General features: G+C 40.3%; 1 protein-coding gene across 1 annotated transcript in view; it reads left to right on the top strand.

Moving 5' to 3' along the window:
* Positions 1-25,179, top strand: part of glra1 (glycine receptor, alpha 1) — a 128,204-nt gene that overhangs the window by 45,975 nt on the left and 57,050 nt on the right. The window contains exon 3 of the mRNA XM_044363245.1: positions 21,097-21,164. Coding sequence (XP_044219180.1) covers positions 21,097-21,164 — 68 coding nt within the window. The remainder of the gene's footprint in view (positions 1-21,096; positions 21,165-25,179) is intronic.

The raw sequence follows: 25,179 nt of genomic DNA, 5'->3' as shown, positions 1-25,179 counted from the left end.
AAATCAGTTAGTATTCTAGTCATATGCAGGGTGATAAAATAGGACAGTCAGAATCTAAAACCAGATGGAGTATTGATGAGATGATGAGCTCTTGATCAGAAACATTTGACCTTCAAATTTGAATATGACCTCCAATATGACCTTCAGACGCCATGTAAAATCAGCTGAACACACTCTGTTGACATCTAAGAACTTATCAAAAGTGATTTGACATGCTGGAGATTAAAGCTCATTGATTTCTAAGTCTGCATAGCGAGCAGTAAGAGAGTATTTTATTTCCTTCCACCGGTTTTACTTGATCCGCAGTCGGTATCCTTATGTGTAACGGCGGTTATTGACATCCACGCAAGCTCTTTATCATCAGTAACGGTGATGCTAATTTTTTTCTACAAAATAGCGTGAAGGATGGGCTCTATAATCTGCAGAAACGGTCGGGTTTAGGCAACTTTGGTGGAAATGTCAGTTTTAGATGAGAAAAGGGGGGGGAGGGCAACAGAGGAGACATGAAGGGAAAAAAGATTACGTTAATGTAGAAGGCAGAGAGGAAAGATGTAATACGGAGGAATGTAGGGGGGGTGGGGGGACGACGAGAAGGAAAGGAACGGAGAGGCGAATGCGAGGAAAGCAAATAAAAAAAGGGTCAGGAAGAAAAAGAAAAGAGAAATGAGGAAAAAATTGAATTATGTAAGGAAAGGAAGTAAAAAAAACAACAATAAGAAGAAACAATTAAAGGACAGTAAAGGGGAGGAGAGGATATCAAAGGAAACATGAAGAAAGAAAAAGAAAAATGATTAACAAGAGACAAAAAAGTTAAAAGAAAAGATAAGTAGGAAATAAAGAATACACTGAAGAAAAGTAGCATAAAATAGAAAGACGGAAGCACAAGAAAACAAACAATAAGCAGCAAAGAAATAAGAGAAAAAAATGAAGACAGGAAACAAAACAAAGCGACAGAAGAGGTAAAAAAAAAAATGAATGAAAGAATCAAACAAACCAATGTGGAGACCTGGAGCGGCGTGCTCATCAAGGTGGTAGGAGGAAGGGGAGACCAGAGGAGAGAGAAGATAGGAACGAGGACACAAAGAGAAGAAGAGGAGGGGGAGGAGGAGGAGGTAGGGAGGGAGGAAGAGGAGATTTCTCTTCCAGCGTGTTCAGCAGAATCCAGTCAGCAGGTCAGGGCCCGAAGCCTCGCCATGGCCGTCGGCAGCAGCCGTTCTTCCTGATTAGAGGCTCTGCTGTGCTCCTTCTGTTGTGGGATGTTCAGCACATATTACACACAACTCACCTCCTTGCACCGGCGCTTTATGCAGATTAATGTTAGGCCAAGGGATATTTGTCTGCTAACAGATTCTGGGCTCTCCTTCCCCCCTCGGTGCCGTGCGAGAGGCCCAAGGATTCAATCTGTCTCTGTAGATTTATGCTTATCCGAGCGCCCGGTTTCATGGAGGACGGCTTTGTAATATGATTGCATAGTGCTTCAGAAAGGTGACACTTTAATATGAAGACTGCAGGTTGGAGCATATTGCGGTTATTTTACTTTTTTATTGAGAGCAAAAGAAAAAAAAATCTGCTGCTATGTAGATTTATGCTTATCCAAGTGGCCTGTCTCATAGAGAACACCTTTATAATGTGATTGCACAGTGCTGCAGAGGGCTAACGCTGCACAATGATCGCTGCATGTTGAGAGCACGCAGTGTGGTTTTAGTGAATGTAAAGCAGAATATCCCCCTACACAGATTAATGCCTATCCAAGTGGCCTATTTTAAAGACTATAATATAACTGCACAATTCTTCAGAAGGGAAATACTCGGCTGTGATTGTGAGGGTTTTCCTCAACTGTAGAAATCCCAGTTGTCAAAGCTAAATCACAAAATACTTGTAGTGGCTTGTTTTTGGATTTGTCACCTGTCTGGTTAAGTTAACGCAAGTAAAACTTCATGTTTAAGGTTAGTGAGAGATTGTTTTCTTAGTTGTAATAATCCAGTGTTTACCGTGGAGGACACAGGACATGAATTGTGGACTTTTGTGTCAAAGTCAAACATCCACCTCGCTAACCCGTCTTTCACATCAAACGTGCAAGCGTGCACAGCTAGTGTGAGGAACCGTGTAGGGTGAAGAGCATTAAATAAAGCCTTACTAATCCTACAAAGCAGCTAATTAAGATGCAAGGGGCTATATCGGAATATATAAACAATCACAGGGTTAATTTACTATCCTGGTGTTGCCGTCCTTCCGGATATTTTCTGCCATGCTTCAGATTTTTATATCACCGCCCCCTCTGGCTAAGGTCTGGCCAAGTTTAAGCATTAAAAACCATATATTAAGGTTTCAGAACATATATTTTCATGGTTAAAACAAGCCAATATTGTCTGTTGGTAGAAGACATCCACCTCAACCCGTCTTTCAACGTGCAAGAATGCATTTTTATATGTTTCTCATATTGTCTGCAATGCTTTAGATTTCTTATCCAAAGTCTCTTTTTTTTCCCTGTTGTTTTCTCAGAAATGTACTAATTAGCCTTAATGAGTATACCAGAGAGAATAATGCATTTTTAACGTTTTTTTCTTTCATCAGCACCATTTTTGAGTAAAATATAGATATCCAGGATAAAGCTTTATGAGTATCAGTAATACTTAAAATAATCAAATTGGCAAGGGCATAAATGCACGGACGTCAGAAGTGTTTATTAAAGCGAAAATCGATCCCTGTGTCTCAGTCTTTATATAAACTTTATAATGAAAGAGCAGAACAGAGTAGCTAATTAAATACGCTGCACTGCAGAGAATCCATATCACACTTTCTGTTTACATCCAAATGAGCGTGTGATTATTGCACGAAGACATATGGACGATACATCACTACCGCTGTCAGATGTCAGTTTATCTCCTCTTTTAAATAATAATAATAATAATAATGATAATGAAAATTCATACATCTGTTTATTGTTCTCTATCATTCTACTCAGCATTGACAAAACACTCATATAAGATAAAATAAAAGTTGTCTGAATACAATAAAAAGTAAAATAGTATTAAAATGATAAAACCTTTAATTTAATCTTGAATTAGAGAAAACAAGGACATGATGATATTGACTCAACCTGTTTTATCAGTGAGGTTGAGAGAAGGAGTGCATGTGAGTGTTTGTGTGATAAGATGAAGTGATGGAGTGTGTGTGTGTGTGTGTGTGTGTGTTTCTCCACTAATCCCACATGACTATCTACCTTCCTCTCAAGATGATTAAAAGCACTGAGCTAACAGCCGAGCATCACGACACACCGTTAAATCACAGACTGATTTATTGAGCAGATGACCATCTCACACACACACACACAAGAAAATATCTCACTGTCAGGCAAGCAAACGTGCAAACAACAAACAGGAAGGATCAAGCAAACACATACGCTCAAGTTCACATGCATGAAAACACACACAGATACAGAAACACGCATATACGGTGCAAACTTTTCCCGCTTCCTCTCTTTCCGTCTCTCGCTGACACACAAACACTCTGCAGCGTCGCTACCTTTCTGTAATCCATTGGAACAAAGCTCCGGTCACCTCATCTCCGTCGCCGTGTTGCCGCCGTAGACCTGCTATCGATTTCTGTCCCTCTGCGGTCGAGCGGCTGCCAGCCTGTCATGTCCACCCGTCAGTCAAAAAACCTGGCCTGGAAAGCCCTGAGCGGTCTAAGAACACCGCTTTGTAATTCACTGCAGGCTTAGGTTTAGGTTTTTGTTCAAAGGGGAAGATGTTTAAGTATGGGGGGTAACGAGATGCATCTGCAGACTGTCTCCTCCTGGACGGTATTCATACTGGTGACATGGTTGTGTAAAGAATGAAAAAGAGAGCTTGAGAGAATCCAAGTGCTTGTTAAACTCTTTTCAAGTTCCTCCGTGTTAATTGCTCAATCCCACCAATTATCTTTATTTTGCAGGAAAGCAGGAAGTGACCATTCAGACAATAGACTGTTGGAGCGTGACCGATATCTAGATCAGTATCTGAACAACAGCCGGTACAGATATGAGCTGATAGAGTGACTCTACCGATGCCCTCCCTTTAAATAATAATTAGACTGCAGCTACCTTTGTGCTACCTGCGAATGCAAAGTATGATATAATAAAATATCTATTAGCCTGTTAGGCAGATCATTTGTTGGTCCTTCTCTCAGACTGTCTGTAACTCTCAGCCTCGAGGCTATTGGTTCCTTCTGAAGATGTTTAAAAATAGCTCCCAAATATATAGTTAAATATTAAGAAGGCTCAGTAATTTCCTAAATAACAGCTGTAGCTTTTTGCAAATGTTTCTCAAACTGGAGGGAATTTGTTGGGGACTATTTTCAGTGGCGGATTAATCCCACCATATGATGCTTTAGTGAGTATTTCTGGGAGCAGGACTGTGTGTGTGGGATTGATTCAAACTAAACTACAATGTGTGTGTTCACGGTAATGAAGGAACGTGTCACCCAGTGCGACGGTGTGACTCACTGATGTGTTTTTAATAGTTTTACTGTAACAGCACAGATCAGTAAACTATAGGCGTCGCCAACACGCACAACGCTTCCTCAGTTGGATATTGTTTATGTTTGTCTTTTCATGGGGTTTGTTGACATTAAAAAATATATATATCATAGATAGAGTGTAAATGAAACAGTGTGTGTGTTCAAATAATATGTATAAACAGAGGGACTCTGGGACACAGGAAGTGCACACATGCAAGCACATGCTGACAGGCAAACATACACAAATATTCACACAGCAAACACACACACACACACACACCGCACAGAGACACTGGAAATGCTCACAGGCATGAATGCCAATTTTGAGTAAATATGCATAGATGAACACACACACATACACACATACACACACATATACACACACATATACACACAGCCTCAGGTGGATTCTGACCAGGCTGCCATCCATCCCTCCATCCTCCCCTCTCTGCCTGCCTCCCACTTTGAATACATTTCATCTCATAATGAAACTTGAACACCCCGTGGCTGAAAGAGAGAGAGAGAATACGAATGAGAGAGCAACAATGAGACAGGAAAAAAGAAAGAAAAAAGTAAATTAGAGAGAAATAGATTCGTGGAAAGAGTGAACGACAGATAGAGTAGGAGGAGGAGGAGGAGGTGGAGTAAAAACATATACTGTAATGACATTTCTCCTCCCTCGCTGGGGAGGAAAATAAAGTTTTTTTCCCCTAAAGTTCACACCGTGGAAGAGGAGATGATGGATGGCTGAATATGTCGGTGGGAGTTACAACCATTCCTCATCTCACCACTCCAATTAAAATGTGACGGGAAGTGTTTTTTTTTTTTGTTGTTTTTTTTCCCCCTCGCTGTTGATCAACCGCACTGTTTACTCCCTCGCTTAAAAACCAAAAGGGTATATACGGTTCTATAGGAGAAGCCACATATAGGCTTTTACATGTGAGGGAATAATGAGAGCTGTCTCTGTAAATGGATGTAAAGGATGCGGCGCAGGAGAAGGTCCACAGCATCTACATGGGAATAAAGGCAGAAATAAACAGGAGGAAGATGCAGACAGTTGCTTTTTTTTTTTTTTTTTCAGGTGTTGGATATCACTTTAGAGAAGGTAGACATTAAGGAAGAGAAGAGTGGGGAGGGGGGAGGGGGGTGGGGGTTGGGGGGAAACAAGTCTTGTTTCAATAGTGTTTCATTGTTGAATCAGGAGACGGACGGCACTTTAATGTTTCGCAGCCTTCGAGCATTTTCTTTTCTTTTTCCCCCTCCAGGCGTTTCACAGCCTTGATGTTTATCTCCTCCTCCGTCGTCATGTCTGGATGTAATGGAGGGAAAAAAATGAAAAATAGCAGCAGGAAGAATGAAATTTATTCTCCCTTTTTTTTTTTTCCAGCCTGTTGTCCTGCTTGTAGGTGTGCAGTGAGTAAAGTCAGGAAAAATCCTTGAAAGTTTGTTGATTTTAGAAAAAAAGATATAAAGCCAGTGCACTGAAAAATATTTATTGATTAGAGGTCTTCATTAGATACGGTATATTCAAAGAAGTCCATATACAGGCTTTGCCCGAATCAACACATGCATGGCTCCATCAGTAGTTTTTTTTTTTTTTTTTTTTTGATGCATTAATTGAGTAGGTGGGCACAATTTTCTTGATATTGCTGTTTTGGCAATACCTTGTGGCCAAGGTACCAAATTAATCAGTATGTTCTCCATAAATGGCACTATCCTAGGATTAATTGACTTAAAAGGGCAGTCCAGCAATTTAGTGTTGCACTTTCCTGATGTTGAGGGTATCATAAGAGTTAAAAACAATAAATAAAAAGAATATCCTAAGTCTAGACCTAGTCTAGGTCAAGCTCCTTAAACAACTACACTTCCCATAATGCAGCTTGATAATGTCTTCTGTTAGACCCTCCCTTGAAACCGACATATTTCAAACTCTATGTCACGCAGTCTTTCTGATAAAAATGTTTGGTCTTCAAGCCAAAGCTGAGATAACTGTGATATATATGGAGTCACAGTGAAGTTGAGGGTTTCCAGATCATCAGGTGGAGTATCCCTCATATTCTGCTCTTTCATTCTTTATCATAAGTGGAGTTAAAGTGGCCAGATTGGTAAAAAAATATTGGTAGGGACAATCCAGAGCAGCACCTTGATACTGGTACCATCCATACCCAGATCTATGCCCAGGGTTAAGAGCTCTATTAGAGAACCAGTGCAAGTAAAACATGTTATTTGATGTTTGATGTTTGATGACTCACAGTTGGACTACAGTCTTCTTAAAAAAAAAAAAAAACTGCTCTAAGTTCCATATGCCATCAAAAGAGCCGTCGGATATCAGCTGCAACACACACACACACACACACACACACACACACACACACACACACACACACACACACAGGTACAGTACACTCTGAGCTTGTGGCTGAAAAGCTTTTGAAGGCTGTTTTTTTTTTTTTTTACAGAATCAGCTTTTTATGACTTTTAGCAAACTTTTTTAGAAGTTGAGCTGAGTAATGTCCAGGAATATAAAACTCTATAAAGCTTTTGATAAAATGTTCATTATTTCACTGTTTCACTATCGAGTCGGGAGATTTATGAAGCTTTAAAGTTCCCAGGGAAACTTTTTTTTTTTTTTCTCCTTACTGGCATTTCAGCTCTGATGTTTATGCATGGAGGATAAGAACGAAACGATCACCTCTTCAGCTGTCATGTCAGGACATAATGGAGGAGAAAAAAGAGCAATATAGGAAAAAGAAAAACAACTCTCTCTACTTTATTCTCTCTTTTTCTTTCTTCCTCTTCCCTCCGTCCTGCTTGTAAAATGAGCAGTGTTCCTCGACTTCCATGAGCATGTGTGGGGAATATATATTAGTTCAATAAAAAGTAAAACTGCTTCCCCTGGACCGTATAGCCTACAGATGACGCCCTATAAATATTTAATGTCTCACAGCCATTGTAGTATTTTTTGCTGAAGGCAGCTCAATTGCAAAATAGGCGATCCTGCGTAATTCAGAGTATTATTCATATAATTTGTAGCCTGCGACTTTTCTTCTCCCCCTTTTGCTTTGTTTAGCTCTGCGCCATTTGTTGCTGTGAATAGATTCGGCCTCACGGCTGCGCCGCTGAGGTGTCACTTAGAGGAGTGCAAATTGGGCATCAGGAGAGGAGAGAGTTAAATAAAGCATAGTAGAGCAGGACCGAGACAATCCCCTCGATACCTGTGTTTTACAACCCTCCGAAGGCCTGATAATGGAGCGTACCCCACTGTACCACCTATACTCATTCCTTCTTGTAAAAATATGAGGTGTGTGCTTGATTTATGTCGCTTCATTAGTTCCACTTCGCGGGTCCAGGTACGCCACAGTGTGGAGGTGCTAGTAATGAATGTGTCAGCAGGGAAAGCTGATGGCTTGACCAGTTAATTGGTCCCTGTAAATGGTGTATCGATGATGAGGGGTTCGAGGGGGGGGGGGATGCATCCCCGCAGGCCGATCCGTCTGCGGCAATAGTTGGATAAATACGTGAGTGAGTTTGAGAGTCCAGAGGATGCTGCTGGAGAAGGACCAAGGTTGACGAAACCTAAACATTGCGCAGTGTCATTATCAAAAGAGCACAGCGATGAAATGGAAAGCGAGAGGAGAAAGAAGTACAGCAGAAAGTTTTGTTGACAGTTTAATGTCTGCGTGAGTGGAACTTTGGCCTTCTTCCCCCCCTCTCTGGATTTGTTTGATTGATTTCAACCAAATTCTATTGTCTCCCCTTCCTTATAACCTTGGCTTTGTTTCATTGTTGTTTTTCATTTAACATTTATTTTTACGAGCATAGTCTCTTTAGATCAGGGTATCTCTATTTCATCAGCAAAAAAAAAAGAGGATAAATGATTGTTTACTGCTGTTCCCGTGTTTTAGTGTGTTTGCTTAATGCTTTTCTCATTTAAGATAATCACTGTCGCCAGAAGATAATGTTGGAGTGAGCAAACATATGGAAGAAGTAAAACAAAACACTCTATTTCCCTTTTACCCTCTTAGGAGAATCATATCATGTTGAACTTGATTCTCAGCTGATTCAAGTGCATCAGCGAGGCATTTTATCTCCTCAGTTGCCTAGTTGCAGTAATTACCATTAATTAAAGCTGTGAGCAGAGTCGGTCGGGACCTCGCGCTCTTGCCCGTCGGGATCAGATCATTTTGCCTTTTAAAAATGAGGGATATTTATTACAAGTGTGGTGTGCTTTTATTTTGAAAGATTGATTGACAGGATGAGAATTTTCTGCAGGGTGAGACATGTCTGTCTTGCTCACACCTGTGTCACCAAAATCATGCAAGTTTTGCATCAAAGTTTGAAGCCGATACCATTAACGTCCTTGGAGGAGATAGCGTTTGTTCGGGGTCCAAAATTGGGGCAAAGTGTTATTTTGAAAGGCTGATTGCGGACTTCCTGTTGGATTTAGGTCAGGGGTGTCAGTGTAGGTCTTGATTTGTAGGTCTTGATGAGACGAATAATTGAGTTTTGGTTTGATCTCTCTACGACATTCCTACTGGCCGTGGCGGCCATTTTTTGTTACATAGGTGGCGCTAGAGAGCACATTTTGGCACTTTAGGGTTTCATTTTTACATTTTATCAAATTTTATACCAGACCTGATGTGCATGCCAAATATAGTGAGTTTTTGAGCATGTTTAGGGGGTCAAATTTAGGATTTAAGTCCCGTAATAATAAAGAAAGAAAGAAAGAAACAAACAAACAAACACATGAAAAATAACAGGGTCCTCTGCCTTTTGGGCTCAGTCCCTAATTATGTTGTGATGACAAGCACAGAGGAGTATCCTTTGTTCACAGAGCACTGATTGCTTTTTGACTTTTTACAAATCATACTACAGTCTGACCTGAACCAATCTCAGATCACCTCGGTCAGGTGGTTTTGGGTTTCGGTTCTTGGTCTGCATCTGTATTCAGAAAAAAGTTTATTTTAATGAATCTCTTAGTTTTAGCTCGATCACCATGTGTTCCTAATGTTCCCAAGTGGTATTTTATTAAGTATTTTGTTAACAGCAAGGTTTTTGAAGTTTTCTCAACAAAATCTAAATCTTATAATTGACTTGATAATGTGAGATAAATTGAGATACCCAACATTTGGTGACAAAATTAACTCACATGCTCAGAGATCTTTATCCTTATTCAAAGAGTGAAAGTGTTCACAGGTCAGAACTGCTAATTCTTTATGAATGAATCCAGGATTACACTCCTGTTCTGAATGAATCACTGGAATCAAAGTCCCTGTCCACCAAAACAACAACATCTGGCAGTTTGTCTTCCTTAAAAATGTAAATCTGCTCGTCAGACATGCACAGCTCAGCTGCTTCCGTCATCGGCATGAAGTGAACTGTGACTGCTTTCAGTGTGTCAGATGAGGTTTGTTTTTTTTTTTTGTGGAAGTTGTCTGAGTCATCGTTGGCGTTGTCGCGATCCAACAAAAGACCACCAGAGGCTCGAGGATGGCAGCAGTGAGTCCTGGATTGATGCTGATAAGACCTCCGAGCCCCGTTGGAGGTTGGTGAGGAGGCAAGAATTGCAACGGTGCCATGATTTGAAGCTGGAGAGACTGTTCTGCCGTGTTGAAACAAGTAGTGCCAAGCTGCTAGAATTCAATCAAAGATCAAAGAGAAACGATGCATCTTTTGTTGTTGCGTGCTGAAGCGACGTGTTATCTAATATCTGATATCTATTGGCAGAAGTAACACTGAAGTGAAGGATCCTGCTGGATTTTGACTTGTAAAGCAGATGAAGTATTCAACCGTGTCCTAAATGACATGAAATGCATTTTCTGATTTTCTTACAGTTTAATCAGAAGACAGATTGCTTTCATAACTAAAAAGAAACGAACACTGACTGTTGGTAAAAGACGGGATTCAAACTTTGTTCCTTAAAGTCAAAGTTCAAAGTTTTGTACTCTAAACTATCCACCCCAACTTCCTCCCTGACACTTTGTAGTGCACATATATACTCATAATCACATTTCTGCATTTCAGCTACGATAGCATCACTATATTTATTGACAAGCTGAGTCCTACTGTACTTGTGGTGTTTGTGATCACTCTGTTGCTTTCTCATTTGTCCCAGTAGATGATAAAACGATCTTTGTCGCTTAGCCAGTCGGAAAAGATTGAGTAAGACTTAGTTTCATTATTTCAGACTATAAAGATGCTTCTCTTTTCTTGATTGTTGATAACACTGCACCATTTTTACTGGTATTGTCTCATTTTTCTACAAACCAACAGAATATTTTTAAAGCTATACATACTGTAGTCGCTTTAAGTATCAGCTGGGCATCATTGTATTGGAGATTCTCCTCTGCATTGGCAATAGTGATGCTCCCTGCAGTCTTTATGCACCTGGTATATCATCCTAACATATGGCGTTTGGTGGACGTGGCATAACCTGCTGTTTAGTAGATGCTTTAATCCAAAACACCTTCCAGTATCATGAGCGCATGTAAATTGAGAGGCTCTGGTTGGAACGTGAAGCTTTATCTCGGGGCAGCGATGAGCTGCAGAAACCCAAAATATGTCATGTTTTCACCAGTGCTTGAACTTAATTTGAGGTTAGAGATGATATAGAAACATTCCCACAGGCTCATGTCTTGAATCCACAGCTCGGCGTCGGTTCCAGTGTCAGTTTAAAAATCACAACGAGGACGAGATGTTAAGTTGACACCGGAAAAACGTTCCAAGTCTGCTGAGGGGGGGAGCGGAAAACCCGCCGAACTATTAATCATTAAAAAAGCAATTACAGGCAGTTCCCTGGCAGGTTTATCAGGCTGTCATCTTCATACCATCTCTATTTAGACCTATCTACTTCCTGGATAACCACCAAACACTCTTTTCTCTATGTCAGTTCTGCTTCGAGGTGAAAAATGAGTAGATGACGATGACCACAGAGTGCAACTCTGGAAAATAAAAGATTCCAAGGAGAACCAAAGTGGGGAATCACTGCCAGGGAGCAAAGTTGTGTAGGTTTGTGTCTTTTGAATAAAGAAATGGACTTTCTGGAGTCTGTTTCGAGCAATATTTCACTATATTCCACCAAAAACATATATATGCGATACACAGACAGGAAATGTTGAGAGACAGAGAGGATAACATACAACAAATGTGTCCTGCCAAATTAACGGCGGCGATGGCAGCCATGACATCCATGAACTTCAGTTTTTAAAAGAAAATACTGAAAAGGCAGAATACCTCTATTTACAGTATCCTTTAATAACAATTACCATTTTTTGCATGTCAAAACGTTCTCTTGAAACTTACATGAGAGAACGAAATGAGTACATGAACAGCTTGGTGAAAATTTTGTTAAGACTTAATTTATTTCATATAAGTTAGTTTGTGTTTTCCTGAACATGTACATGGATACAATTCAAAGCTTAAAGAGAAGAACCTTAATGTGAGTGTGAAATGTATTTGCAGTCAATTTGTTTGAGGTTTCACAATGTTCATGTTCACGGCAAATCAAGCAGTTACCAGCAATCATCTGCTTTGGCTTCTATATTTATGATCAAACCATCTTCCCTATCAGTAACTATCTGCAACTACAATTGAATGACACTTATCACTTAACACTATATTGCATTTAACAGCAATATTGAACAAAAAATGTCAGCAAAAAGGCTTTAAACTCAGTTAGCTGGTTAGCTAGCAGCAGCGTTGATTATTTAACATGAAGTAGAGAAAGCTCACAAACACGTAGCTTTATTATTAATTATTATTAAGGCTAATTAAAAAAGACATTTCTAAAGCCATCCAATCCCAAGTTCAGATGTATTACAACCATCTAGTTTCCTCAAAAAGAGAGGAAATCTAAGTTTGCTGACATCAGCATCAGTAAAAAAAATCAAATGTATTTTATCATAGCAACAGAATTGTATAAATTGTTTCTAAAGGTTTTGTTTTGCGCTCAGTTTACAGGTTAAATCAAACACGTAGAGTCTGAGAGCTCCGGGGGATGTTTAGAGCATTTATACAGTAAGAGGCTGCAGTGGCTGCAGTTAGCAGAAGTGCTGAGAAGCCGAGCCGACTCGTTTGTTTCGCCCTGCTTTATTGCTGTTGTCACTTGTTTTTAATGAAAGTGGAGTTCAGCTGAAGAAGGGGGGGATTTATTCGTGCCGACACACCTCAGCAGGACTTCAGCACTTTCGCTGCCCTTGATTGGCCTCCTCAGCGTGTGTCTCTCTCTCTCTGTGTGTGTGTGTGTGTGTGTGTGTGTGTGTGTGTGTGTGTGTGTGTGTGTGTGTCAGCTTGTGTTTGTGTGTTTTTGAGAGTGTGTGTACATTCAATGAAATTAAGTTTTCAGCTCACATAGCGGACCTGAACTGTGTCTCATAAGAACAGTCGGAATAATTTAGATTCATTTCTCATAAAAAAACATTTCATCCTTTCTGTTTCTGTCTGAAAGGTAGCGCTAATGATTTAGCGAGTTTAATAAGTTTAAAAGTAAATTGCTAATGCAGTTTTAAGTATTGGCTACTACTATTTCACATTTTGATTATGAGGCTGTGGGTTTGCTTTGTGTTAATCTGATGTACGGCAGCCAGCAGGGACAAACTTAAAGAACAGGCAGAGACCAATGACTGTGTGTAAGATGGTTAAATGTTATCAGCTGCAAAAGATCAAGAACCAATGAGGCGTGTTGACAATATGTATCCATGCAGAACTATATGTTAATAAGTGTTAATAGGTTTTATTTCTTTCTGTGCGTGTGTGTGTGTGTGTGTGTGTGTTTGTAAGCCGCGTTCATACCGTATGTGTGTGTCTGTGTGGTTCATTCATGCCTGACTGCGCCTGCATATTCATCTCTACAGTTTAGCATATATAGTGTCTGTTCCTGGGTGTATTTTTGTTTGTGTGTGTATATTTTGGCTGTTCATTTTGTGCATTTTTAATTTAGTGTGCGTCCTTGAAGATAATTCAGTGTATGTGTGTGTGTGTGTGTGTGTTTATGTATATAATGCACATTCCTTAATTAAGTGTCTTTATTCAATCAGCACGTTTACTCGTTTATCTTTCTCATCTATGTTCAATGGTGTTTGTTGTATGAGTTTGTGTGTTTGTCACTTAATCATTTCCTTGTGTTTCTCCATGTTTATGTGTGTGCGTTCAGGTGTTGATCTGTGCGTATGTGAACGTGTTGATCTGACACCGAATCCACGCCCGATAATTACATGTTACGCACATTATTGACAGATGATAAAGTCGCACCACGCGCACATTTAGAATGACCGATGACAGGACATTAGCTTTTTAAATAGATTTGATGTATTTCTTATGCTTATTTATCAATTTTTCAAGACCAAACCTCCCAGACTTGGATTTTTGTTGCTTCCAGGAGAGCTCAGGCCTCTTTTGACTGACTGGCTTAACAAGACTAACTAGTCAGAGCGGCCATGTGAAGCTCTGGATACAGTATTACAGTACGCTGCCTTTCAAAAACCAAAAGTAAATGAGGAAAAAGTGCAAAAACTGGAGCTAACATTAGTCAGTTAGCGACCTACAGCTGATAAAATCTTCAATTAAGAGTCGATATGCATAATGTCAATGAGGGTATAGACGTACAGGCGTGTCTGTGTGTGTGTGTGTGTGTGTGTGGCTCAGACCGTTTGACACATACACACCGAGGCAAGTAAATGTGCAGCTACAGTAGCCTCTGACTCACACTGCCAGCCTGTCCTCCATGACAGTTAATGAGCTGTCGCTTCTTTTTCCTTTCTGTCTTTTTCTGCTGCACCCCCGTCTTCTGTCTTTATTGGAAAGCTATAAAGCAAACTCTCTCTCTCTCTCTCTCTCTCTCTCTCTCTATCTTTCTCTCCCTCACTGGATGGTTATTAAATGAACCGCTGTGGTAAAGAAAAGAGGGAGAGAAGCAGAAGGCGGAGGTTTTCGGGGGGGGGTATTAGCCTCTCCACCTCCTCCTCCCCCCTCAGGTTCTTTGCGTCACACGCTGCGAGGAACGTCAAGAGAAAAGACAAATTATGATATCCCTCCACTCGCCTCCCTCCCTCCTGCCACGGAGCGAGAGAGGACTTTGAAGGAGGGGATTTTAAACAAAGCCAGGATGCAGAGGAAATGTGTCAGGGGACTTGAGTTTAGGCCTGAAAAGCCATTCTGAGAAAAAAAAACACAGTGATAATGTAATACCAGCTGGTTTATGGATAAACACTATGATGCACTCAGACATATCAGAGCATGTTACCCACCGGGTTTGTAGAGCCTTTATACATCCGACAGCTACTGTCAAGTGGTCCAGCCGTAGTGATTATTACCAGGAAGGTTTTGGAGTCTATTTATCTGCTAATCGCACCTAGTTTGTTTGTTCCAATGCGAACAGATGGTGCACTTTCAAACTCAACAGAGACGTAGGTTTTTGCAAGATTTAGGTGCCTACTTTGAATGCATTTTTAAAAATAATACTATTAACTAACCGTTTCTTTACTTGTAAATTTGAGGGACTTTAGCTCTGGCATTTGTTTTTTTCCCCAAGTTTATCATAATAAGCATCTTCTTGCAGCAGGATGCAACAACTTTTGGATGCTTGGGGACATCCAGTCACAGTGGAAAACAGTTAAGATCTATCTGCTCATGTGTTTGTTTTGTTTCTATGAAAAGTCCTCAAACCTTAAAGTAAAAATATCTTATGAACAGCTGCACAGTAGAGTATTAAGGCAGGGGTTTCCTCGAAAGACAATGTTCATATGCCGTGTTATCCAAGGCAAAACTGCTTATAGAGTAAGAAAAGCCAGTCATTATAGATGAGGGTAAGATATGGTATTCATTTAAATTCATAGTGTTGCACTCACCTGAAAATAAGAATCATTGTGTCTTTGTTATCATAGAATGAGTCCTTTATATCTACATGGGGAGTGGGGCTTTTTCCACAGAGCCCGCCATGTTGCACCGCCATGTTTGTACAGTAGCCCAGAATGGACAAACCAAACACTGACTCTAGAGAGGACCTTTCACGGGTTTCACATGTTTCGCAGCCACCTAACCGTCCAACACGCTTGAATGGGAGGGGCAACCTTACTGCTAGATGCTACTAAATCCTACACACTGGTCCTTTAAAGTCTACTTACTTGAATGTCGGATAGTCAGTTTCATAAAGTTAAAGCCCTCCCGGTTCAGATGTCAGAAAGGTGTGGAGGGAGCGGGTTCCAGACGCTGTTCAGACATCCAACATGCTCTTTACTTGGAGCAGACTGACACCTTTAAACTCAAATGATACTTTCTGTGTCTTTCTGTGTACAAAAATTTATGATTGTACACGCCAACTGCACAAAAGCGAACACGTCCACATACAGACACCAAATGTAGTATAAACAAAATGTATGTAAGCCTGTTTTTTTATATATCTAAGCTATTTAACAGCTTCACTCCCCAGACTGGCACATCCTGGCTACTGTACCTTTTCTGCTTGGCTATATTATCACTTGTGTTTGCTAACAGGAAAATACTCTACATGAGGTGATTGTAGGTAGAAGATATGATGCTGGTCATCATAAATCTGGACAGATGAACAGTTTTTTAAAGCTTGAATATGCAATTTATATGTGTTTTATACATAAATGAATCACTGTGTGGATTTGAAAGTACCGTCTAGCTGTCTCAAACAAACAATAGACTTCCACACAATGCCTCCACCATTTTTATATAAACATCCTTTCAGTTACACTATCATCTATCACTTTTTGAAGTAATTGAACCTCTTACCCTGGCAGTTTTAGTGTCTTGCTCTCCTCATCCAGCTACAGTACGCAGCTATTTCTCTTTAGCTACATTGGAACAAACTCATTTCATCTGCAGCCAGTTTCATTTGCTGCATTGGAAGCAAACCTGGCTGATTTAATATCAGAAAGTTTCCCCCCCCACCCCCCCTTCCATCTTTATTACTTCATCCTCTTTTCCTCACGCAGTCCTGTGAGTAATCTATTGTTTGTTCTAATTAGATGCTGTACATGTAAGTCACGTAGGGAACGATCGCCTCCGGCTAGCTTTAATGATTTTTTCCCTCTTAACCGTGCATCTTCAACCCTATGATTCTACTCATGGCTTAACCACAGTTGCGTGCTTGTGTGTGAGTGAGTGTGTGTGTGTGTGTGTGTATGTGAATGACTCTCAGATGATATTCCTCCCCAGTGGCCTCCAGCAGTCCTCAGACTGTGACAGGGAGAGTAATTGGCCATCAAAATAATCCAGACCCCTTCCTTCATTCCCAGCTAGCCGCCGGCGAGTGGAATTAGACACCGAGTTTAGCCAGGGATATTAAACACAAACTCTGTATCCGTGTGTGTGTGTGTGTGTGTGTGTGTGTGTGTGTGTGTGTGTGTGTGTTTTCATGAGGCATAGTTTGACCTTAAGTCGCATCAACATGTATCAGAATATGACTGTGATGCAGCCTCATGATTTATTAAAAATATTCCATTTGGTAATCCAGAATTATAATAAATACAATATTATGATAAAACTCTGCTCAAACACAGTCTAATAAAAAATGTATTAAATGAAATTGGATCGCAGGAATCAGATTACAAAAAACTGCAAAAATGTGTCCAATCTAATTACTTTGCAGACAATGAATAAACTATCACACTTTGTCTAATAAGTTTCTATACATGAAAAATGCACGAGTGCATTTTGAGACCGGCCGGCATGCAAAGGAGCTATTATGGTAAATAATTACTTTATAACAGCGAAAAGTCTCTTGTGCGTTAATGGAAAAAGCACTGTATGAATAATGACTTAAAATCTGAACAAAATTGAATGTGTTTTTCTCCACAGATTTAGTGAATCTTAATATTAGTTAACACATGAGAAAAAACCCCTTCTGAGTGTATTTATTATTAAGGTTCCTTATGCGTATGTTTCATGTGATTTGCTACTTCAGTACACTTTCCCACTTCCCAAATTTTAATAATGTGTCCCTGTGTTAATTGTTCATTTACAGTATCTCTTGTTATATGCCAAATATATGTCAAGAAATCAGTATTTTTCACAATGGTTTCAAATGTGTGATGACTCATCCTGCACTCAGGGGCGTTTACAAAAGTTCATCAAATCAAACGTGACTTTGGGCGAGTAGCTACGACCCACCTGCTAGTAGCTAACAGAGCGATATGGTGAGAGTTTGGATATCAGTGGGCAAAAACTTTGTTTTAATTTCTAAAACAATGTGGCTGCTGAGTCTGATTCTTTCATCTCTCCCTCGTCTTCCTGATCTAACAGCAGGTGAGGGCAGGTGTGAGTGGAGCCAACAGTCGTCTGCAGCTCCGTATCATGCTGAACTCTAAGCCCCGCCCACTTTCTGCAGTCCAATCAAATGCAAAGGATTTGATTTAAATCCCTCTTGTAACTGTATACGCTCAATACAGAAGCTAAAGACTTCTGTTTCTCTGGGACTTTAACAACAAATATTACTGGGATGACTACAGAAAATTGCTGATGAACCTTTAATATCCAGGAATTCACATTATAGACACTACTGCTGACTATCCCTGTAACAAACTGTCCACAATTTGTCTTATTTGAAGATGTCCAAAAAAAGTGTTTTCCTTGATCCCTTCCTTGTTTTGCTTGTTGTGTGTATTCTGAAGATTTAAAGTCCCCAGAACCAGCTCTGAAGTGAGTCACAATACTAACACAGCCTCCAAGATGGTTCCTAATAGATTAGATGACAGTTATTTTGGTAAATCATTGCTATGATAGTAAACCTTGATGAAATAAACTAAATGAGTTCCAGAGACTGTGTTCAGACTGCAGTAGCATCAAGCACAAAGCTAACTATCTGGAAAGTCGAGCCAAAATGCATTAATATGGACACTAAGCACCAAAAAAAGAGAACTGAAGTCACACAAGCTGAAACAAAATTTAATCATGACTTACATTGATATGGAAAGTTTATCTCATGATGGTCTATTGAATCTACTGTATATTTCTGAATCTGTATGTCTTAAATCTTTTTTAAGTGGATTCATGGAGGCATTTAAAGTTTTTTCCTTCCCCTAGATGTGAGGTTTTAAGCTTTTAAATGAATAGTTTTACCTTTTAGAAAATGCAAATTGCAATGCAAACTCAAGCAAGAAATTGGTTTTTTTTCAGAGTTACATGAGAAGATCGATTCTACTCTCATGTCTGTGCAGACAGAGCTGGAATCAGGACATGGGTTAGCCTAGCTTAGCATAAAGACTGGAAGCATGGGAAACAGCTAGCCTTTTTAACCTGCACATAAACAACATAAAAACAGTAGTTTGTGGTTATATGAGGAGTTATGAGCTGGAAGTATTTCTTCACCAATAACATTGTGGCATGGTGACTTCCTGTCGCTACAGCCATTTAGCCAGAAATTCTTTGCAGAGCAGTGCTGGGCGGCTGAATAAATAGATTTCCCTGAAGAAGAGCTGGGGTAACTAGGCTAAACACCTCTTGACTCCAGCTCCATACTTGCTAACACTCAGACATGAGAGTAGTATCTAACACTCAGTGAGTCAACAAGCACATTTCCCAAAATGTTGAACGACACCTGCGGTCTCAATGTCAGATGTGTGTATAAATTTAAGTTCTGCAGTTTACTGGGTCGATTGACTCTCTGTCATCATCATACTGGAGACAAACCGCCCTGAGGTTGAGGGTTATTCACTGTGATTTATCTGTTAAAGCCAATATCATGTCCACTGTCCGTTTGGCCGTCCTCGCCACTTCAACTCCACTCCTGTCGCCACGTAATCGCATTTGTGTTTGTACAACTCGGTAACACAGTGAATCAATGAAGCGGCTGCGAAAGGCTCGAATGCTATTTACTTTCACCTTGACTCGCTCATCTGAAAACAACCTTGAACGCAGCGTCTCATATCTGTGAGAAGAGTGAGGAGCGTTTTTGTCATTATGAATTCCTTTATGATGACACTGTGTTTATTGATATTGTCTGAGTTTGACCAACGGGGGGGGTGGTGTGGGGGGTGGGGGGGAGGGTAGGGGGGGGGGTTTGAAGTCTCAAAGTGGATGTGAAATAGATTTTCTCGTTTCTAGTTTTCTTAAGTCGTGATGAGATATTGACACATTTATTTTCCGTCTCAACAAACTTGCTGTCGTCAGGCAGTCAGACATTGTTGGAGTATTTAAGTCCAGAGCAGGATCGGTCTATTCACTGCAGACCCAAATCCTGCATTAACTACCGACTTACCAGAAAGTTTCACTTTCACTTTCTTTACTTTCTGCAGTCTGTCATGAACTCACTTCAGCTTTAAGTCTTCTCTGCTGCTCTAATATGGAGTCACACACAGAGTCTGATGCACACAAACACACTGTCAGTCCAGTTTCAATACATAAAATACTATAAATAGTTCATATGATTTAACAAGAGGAACGATTAAGAATAAGGATGAGATAAAGTGCTGATGTTGTATCAAATTTTTGGGCTTATCTTCGATCAACGGGGAAGATTTCAGAGTCGACCTCTGATTCCCTGCCTGCATTTGTTCGGTGGTTCAAGCAGGTCTTGTGTTACGCTCATTAATGCTGTTGGAAAAACAACCGAGCCAATCAGAGCTCTGTAAGTCAGGTTAAGAAGGATGATTTCTTGTTGAGTCAAAATGGCCATCAAACGTGGATGAGATCAACCCAGCTGTACAGGTTGTTGTAAGTTAACTTCCAGAAATAAATCTCAAAGCTGCACCAATCAATATATTTTGTGTGTAAAGTAAAAGGTGTCTTTTATAACAAATGACAAAGACTGACGTTGCTGTTCCCCTGAGCTCTGAGAAGCCTTTTAGCTCATTGTTTTGGTTTTACAGCCCCCGACTTCACTTCCTGTTTCAATCTCTCAGCTCTCAATAGCGTAATTTCCAGCAAGCGGCTGTTTTCTGCAAACAAGGGCTGATAAACTCACCTAAAGACAAAATTAGAGACTAGCAGGTGAAGAAAGTGGAGACTTTAGCTAAAGAGCCCGATATTTTCCTCAGGAGTCGGTGGATACCAAACCGGAGCTAAAAACAGAGTGAATATTGGGACTTACAGGTGGACATAAACACAATTTCAAATGTAATATTGCTCTTTGTCTGCTGGGTGTTTCCTAACAAGTTTTTTATTATACGTATGTCCATGTTATGTGTACAGCTTGTTCGGCTGCTCCCGAGTGACCAAAAAAAATCAATCAGCGCAGTCGATTTGGCCTATTTCCCTGATCGACTGCTGCCAGCAATCTCTAGAGCAAAATAATCTGCCTTCCCGAACAGACAACAGCTAAAGTGAACACGACAGACTGAATAACGGAGCAATTCTGCAATTCAGTCTGATTATCACACAAGATGTCAAATTCCTTAAACATACAATGGAAATGTCTGACAAAGACAAGACTGTCAACTTCCTGTCGATGTTAAAAACATGAAATAAAAACTTTGTTGTCCTTTATTAATGTTTCTGATGATGATGATGATGATGATGATGAATAATGACATCGTTGTACCTGCTGTTTTCTGGGCGTCATGCCGCTTGTTGAAAAACTCTTTGATGAAATGTAACTTTTGTGTCTCTTTCCCTTTCTTTCCCCCTTCTCTGCAGGTCCGCCTGTAAACGTAACCTGCAACATTTTTATCAACAGTTTCGGGTCCATCGCTGAGACGACAATGGTAAGCTCAATTATTCTTAATATCACTTTATAACACAGCTCGACACACATGTCTTGATAGTATTTATTCTTCACTCGTGTGTGGATGCGGACAGTTGGGCGGCTAATGGAAAACGTCACATCTCGTCGCGGCTCCATTTCGGCTCGGGGTAAAAAAAAATACGATTAATTGAAACAACGACGGCGGCGCTGATATTCGGCACATCCAAAGTTTCATTTTTATTCCCCTTTCAAAAATTAAAAGCCTTCTGCCCTCTGAGTGTTTTAGAAATTTCTCTCCGCCTCATTGAACCTGTCTCCCATTTCCAACACTTCATTTGAAAGAGCGCATCACCGACGCGGCCATTTGCATAACAACGCGACGGCCGTGCTGTCGTGCCTGTTTTGCAAGCGATGGGATGGAAATTTTACACTCATTCATTACACAGAAAATCCATTAGTGTTAATATAACTGAACTATCAACCTTCACAGAGCAGATATGTGTGTTTGCACGTGTGTGTGTGTGTGTGACAGCAGAGGTGATCTCTGCACCCACAGCATCCATGATTGTTGCTAAAAACAGGCACCACACCAAACTCTCTAACCTCCATAAAATACATGCGTCATGTTTTCATCCACCAAATGCATCAAGCTTGTCAGCTGTGTAAACCATCTGCGGCTTCCACTGGGGAAGGTCATGTCCTTGGTAGCGTTTCTGGGGATGAGTCAGGTTTTAACGATCTCAGAAGGAAAAAGACTTTTTTTTAAGGGGGAATTAAGATATTTGTCCGACTCGGTGTGTTTAAATTTGCCTAAAATACAACAGAATTTAATATTTCTCCAGAAGTAGCCGCCTGTATTCCTGGTAGAAGGCTTTTAAACAGCATATGAGTACATTTTTAAACCTTTTTGGAACACAAATTGGATTCAGCATTTCTACAATTCCAGCTACAGACTTAACCATCAGAGCTTTTTGTAATTTTACAGGCTAATCATGTGGTCTGAAACCGAAAGTAAATAACCGTAACTCTCATCAAGTGTAAGTGCGGTTTGATTACATTTGATTGAGAGTGGCGTCTCCCTGGCAACACAAACAAACAACCCCCAACAACTGTTATCAGATTCAGATTCTAAGATTGAGGAGTTTTCAGGGACTTTGAAGGTTAAGAGCTGGTGATATTCCATATTTTCTTAGTACCAAACAGTCAGAAAAGGCAGAATAAAAAAAAAGGAATGTATTGATCCTACTAACAAGTACTGTGTGTGTATCTTATTCCTCTGCGCCAAAAACTATTAAAAACACATCGATGAACCGCATCCTCGCACTGGATAGCATGTTCCTTCATTACCGTGAACACACTCAATCATACACACACACCGTCCTGCTGCCAGAAATACTCACAAGGGAAACCAATGTGTATCAATCCGCAGCTGAAAATAGTCCCCAACAGATGCACTGTTTTGTCTCATTTGAGTAACATTTGTTAGGAACTACAGTGCCCAGCCGTTTTTAGGAAAAATGAAAAGAAGGAAGTAGGAAATAGTGGGAAATATTGTCTTTAGTTTTGGACTTTTCATCGGATTGGTTGACAATAATAAAAAAAAAAGAATATCACTAGCCTCTGAAAGAAGAAAAAAGGAAGGAAAGGAAGTATGAAGTGTATGCAAAGGAACCAGAGCGAAAGGACTGAAAACTGGAAAGAGACACACAGAGGAAAGAGAAAAGGGATATAATGGGGGGGAAGCAAAAAATGTAGGAAAAGGAAGGGACAGAAACAAAAGCACCTGCAGAGAGGAAGGGAGGATATCCCAACCTGAACTAACACTGACACACATCTCTGCGTCGAAACTGCCGGCTGCTGCAGATCCTCGTCACGCGGGACAAACTCCAGATTTTCCCTCCCGCAGAAGCAGAATCGTTCCTCGTCATAAACCGAGGAGGAGGAGGAGGGAGGGACGAAGGAGGGAGCGGGAAGATGGACAGATGGGGGATGAATGAGGGGAGGACAACAGGGGGGAGACAAGAAACCTTTATCAGATCTGTTTACATACAAAGAGCCGCACAAAATCCTGCATCCTAACTTTTCAGTAATTTCTCATTAAAATTTAGCTGCATCTGGTTGTTTATTTGTTCCATAGCGACGTAAAAACAGAACATTCATCGCATCTTTTTTTAAAACTCATCACCTGACAGCTCACACGCCACTCCGAGGTCATTTACTGCTCCTACAAATTTAGATCTTTCCGTTTCTTGCGATATTAACTCGTGAAATTGAAGCAATATTGTAGAAGAAACTTGCTTGCTCGCTACTTTGCATCATAATTCTACTTCTGCTACTTCCTGTCTACTCAAACATGCTGCAACTATTGCATTTCTGTCCTGAAAGAAGGATCCGTCCTCTGTCGCTCTTCTTGAGATTTCTCCCATTTTTTTTCCTGATTTCCAGGTTTTTTAGACTTCTTCATTATGCGAATGAATGATCTTATTAGATTGTGTCGTATGCTTTACTAAGTATATGAGAAATAAAAGTGGTTTTGGATAAATAAAATGTCACTGCTAGAGGTCAGAGGTCATCGGAGGCTGCGACTGAGCTCACATTCTGTGAATGCAGGGTAACTTGTGGATGCTGGACGTTCTCCCGCCGAAGACCACAGTCGGTGTTGTTGTTGCTCTGATCTCTCGGAGGCTGGATCAGAAACAAAAACAACAAAGTACTGAAATAATTGGATTTATCAGGTTTTTATCAAAGCAGAAAATCCATTTAAAAGCTCAAGAGGCGAAACACAGAGCGAGCAGGAAGCCCAGGACCGGATCTCGATGCGGTGATGATGCAGTGTAGTGTAGCTCTGGACCGTAGTATCCACTCCGTCCTCATCACACACACACACACACACACACACACACACACACACACACACACACACTGTGCTGTGCTGGGGCTGGAGCACAGTGATAGATGGAGTCGGTAGAATGGCGCAGTGCTTGTTGAAGTCCCGGCGGTACACGGCTTTATTCCTGTTTCAGTGCTCTCGACGCTCACTCTCTCTCTCTTTCTTTCTCTTTCTCCTTCACACACACACACACACACACACTCAGACAAGCACGCAAACCCTTCTCTCTCTCTCTCTCTCTCTCTCTTCATCCCTCCATCACACTCATTTTCTGCCTCTCTTACTTCCTCTCCCTCTTTACAAAACACTCCAACCTCACTCACTCATTATGTCTCTCTCTCGGTCAAACACACACACTTGAACCTGAAACACTCGCTAATTCACTCTAACACACACACACACACACATACACACACACACACACACACACGCACACACACACACACACACACAGATAGAGAAAGGTGGCTTTTTTTCATTCTTTAATGGAAATGGCATCACGTATTGAACAACTGTGACAGAACAAAGACATCTATATCCATTAACTCTTACATAATGTTCAGGTCAAATTTGATCCATTTTTACACTTGAGAGCAGTAAAAACACCCCGAACACCTTTTTTTAGCATTAAATTTTATGACTTTTTCCTAAAGTGACCCAGAAAATACAAAAATCGAAATATTGTAACTTTTTTTTTTTTCACAGCCGAAACATATCTTTGTATACAGAGGATGTTCCAGGTTAAAATTCACCATCCAAAAATGTTGCTGCATTGTTCACATTCATTAAAATCATTATGGTTGTTTTGTTTGTTTCTGTTTCAGGTCACATAGGAGCATAATATAGTGTGATTGTGAAGTTTTTTTCTCTATAAACAAATAGCATAAAACCTAAATTATAAACTCTCTGCTCTCTGAAAGCTTCATTAAGGATTAATCACCTATTCATGAATGACTGATGAGGTTTTAGTGAAGGCAAAATGTGGTTCACGAGTTTGGTTTAGAGATTAATTACTGTGAAGGGTCAGAATATGTAGAGTATGTCAGGGTTAAAAACAAATAAAAGACAACAATTAAAAAAAAAAAAGTCCATTTATCCAAATTAAATCTCTTCTGATAATCACTGAAGCAGATCAATTATATAT

This window comes from Thunnus albacares, chromosome 10 (assembly GCF_914725855.1).
Source record: "Thunnus albacares chromosome 10, fThuAlb1.1, whole genome shotgun sequence".
NCBI lineage: Eukaryota > Metazoa > Chordata > Actinopteri > Scombriformes > Scombridae > Thunnus > Thunnus albacares.
This window is presented reverse-complemented; position numbering and strand designations above follow the sequence as displayed.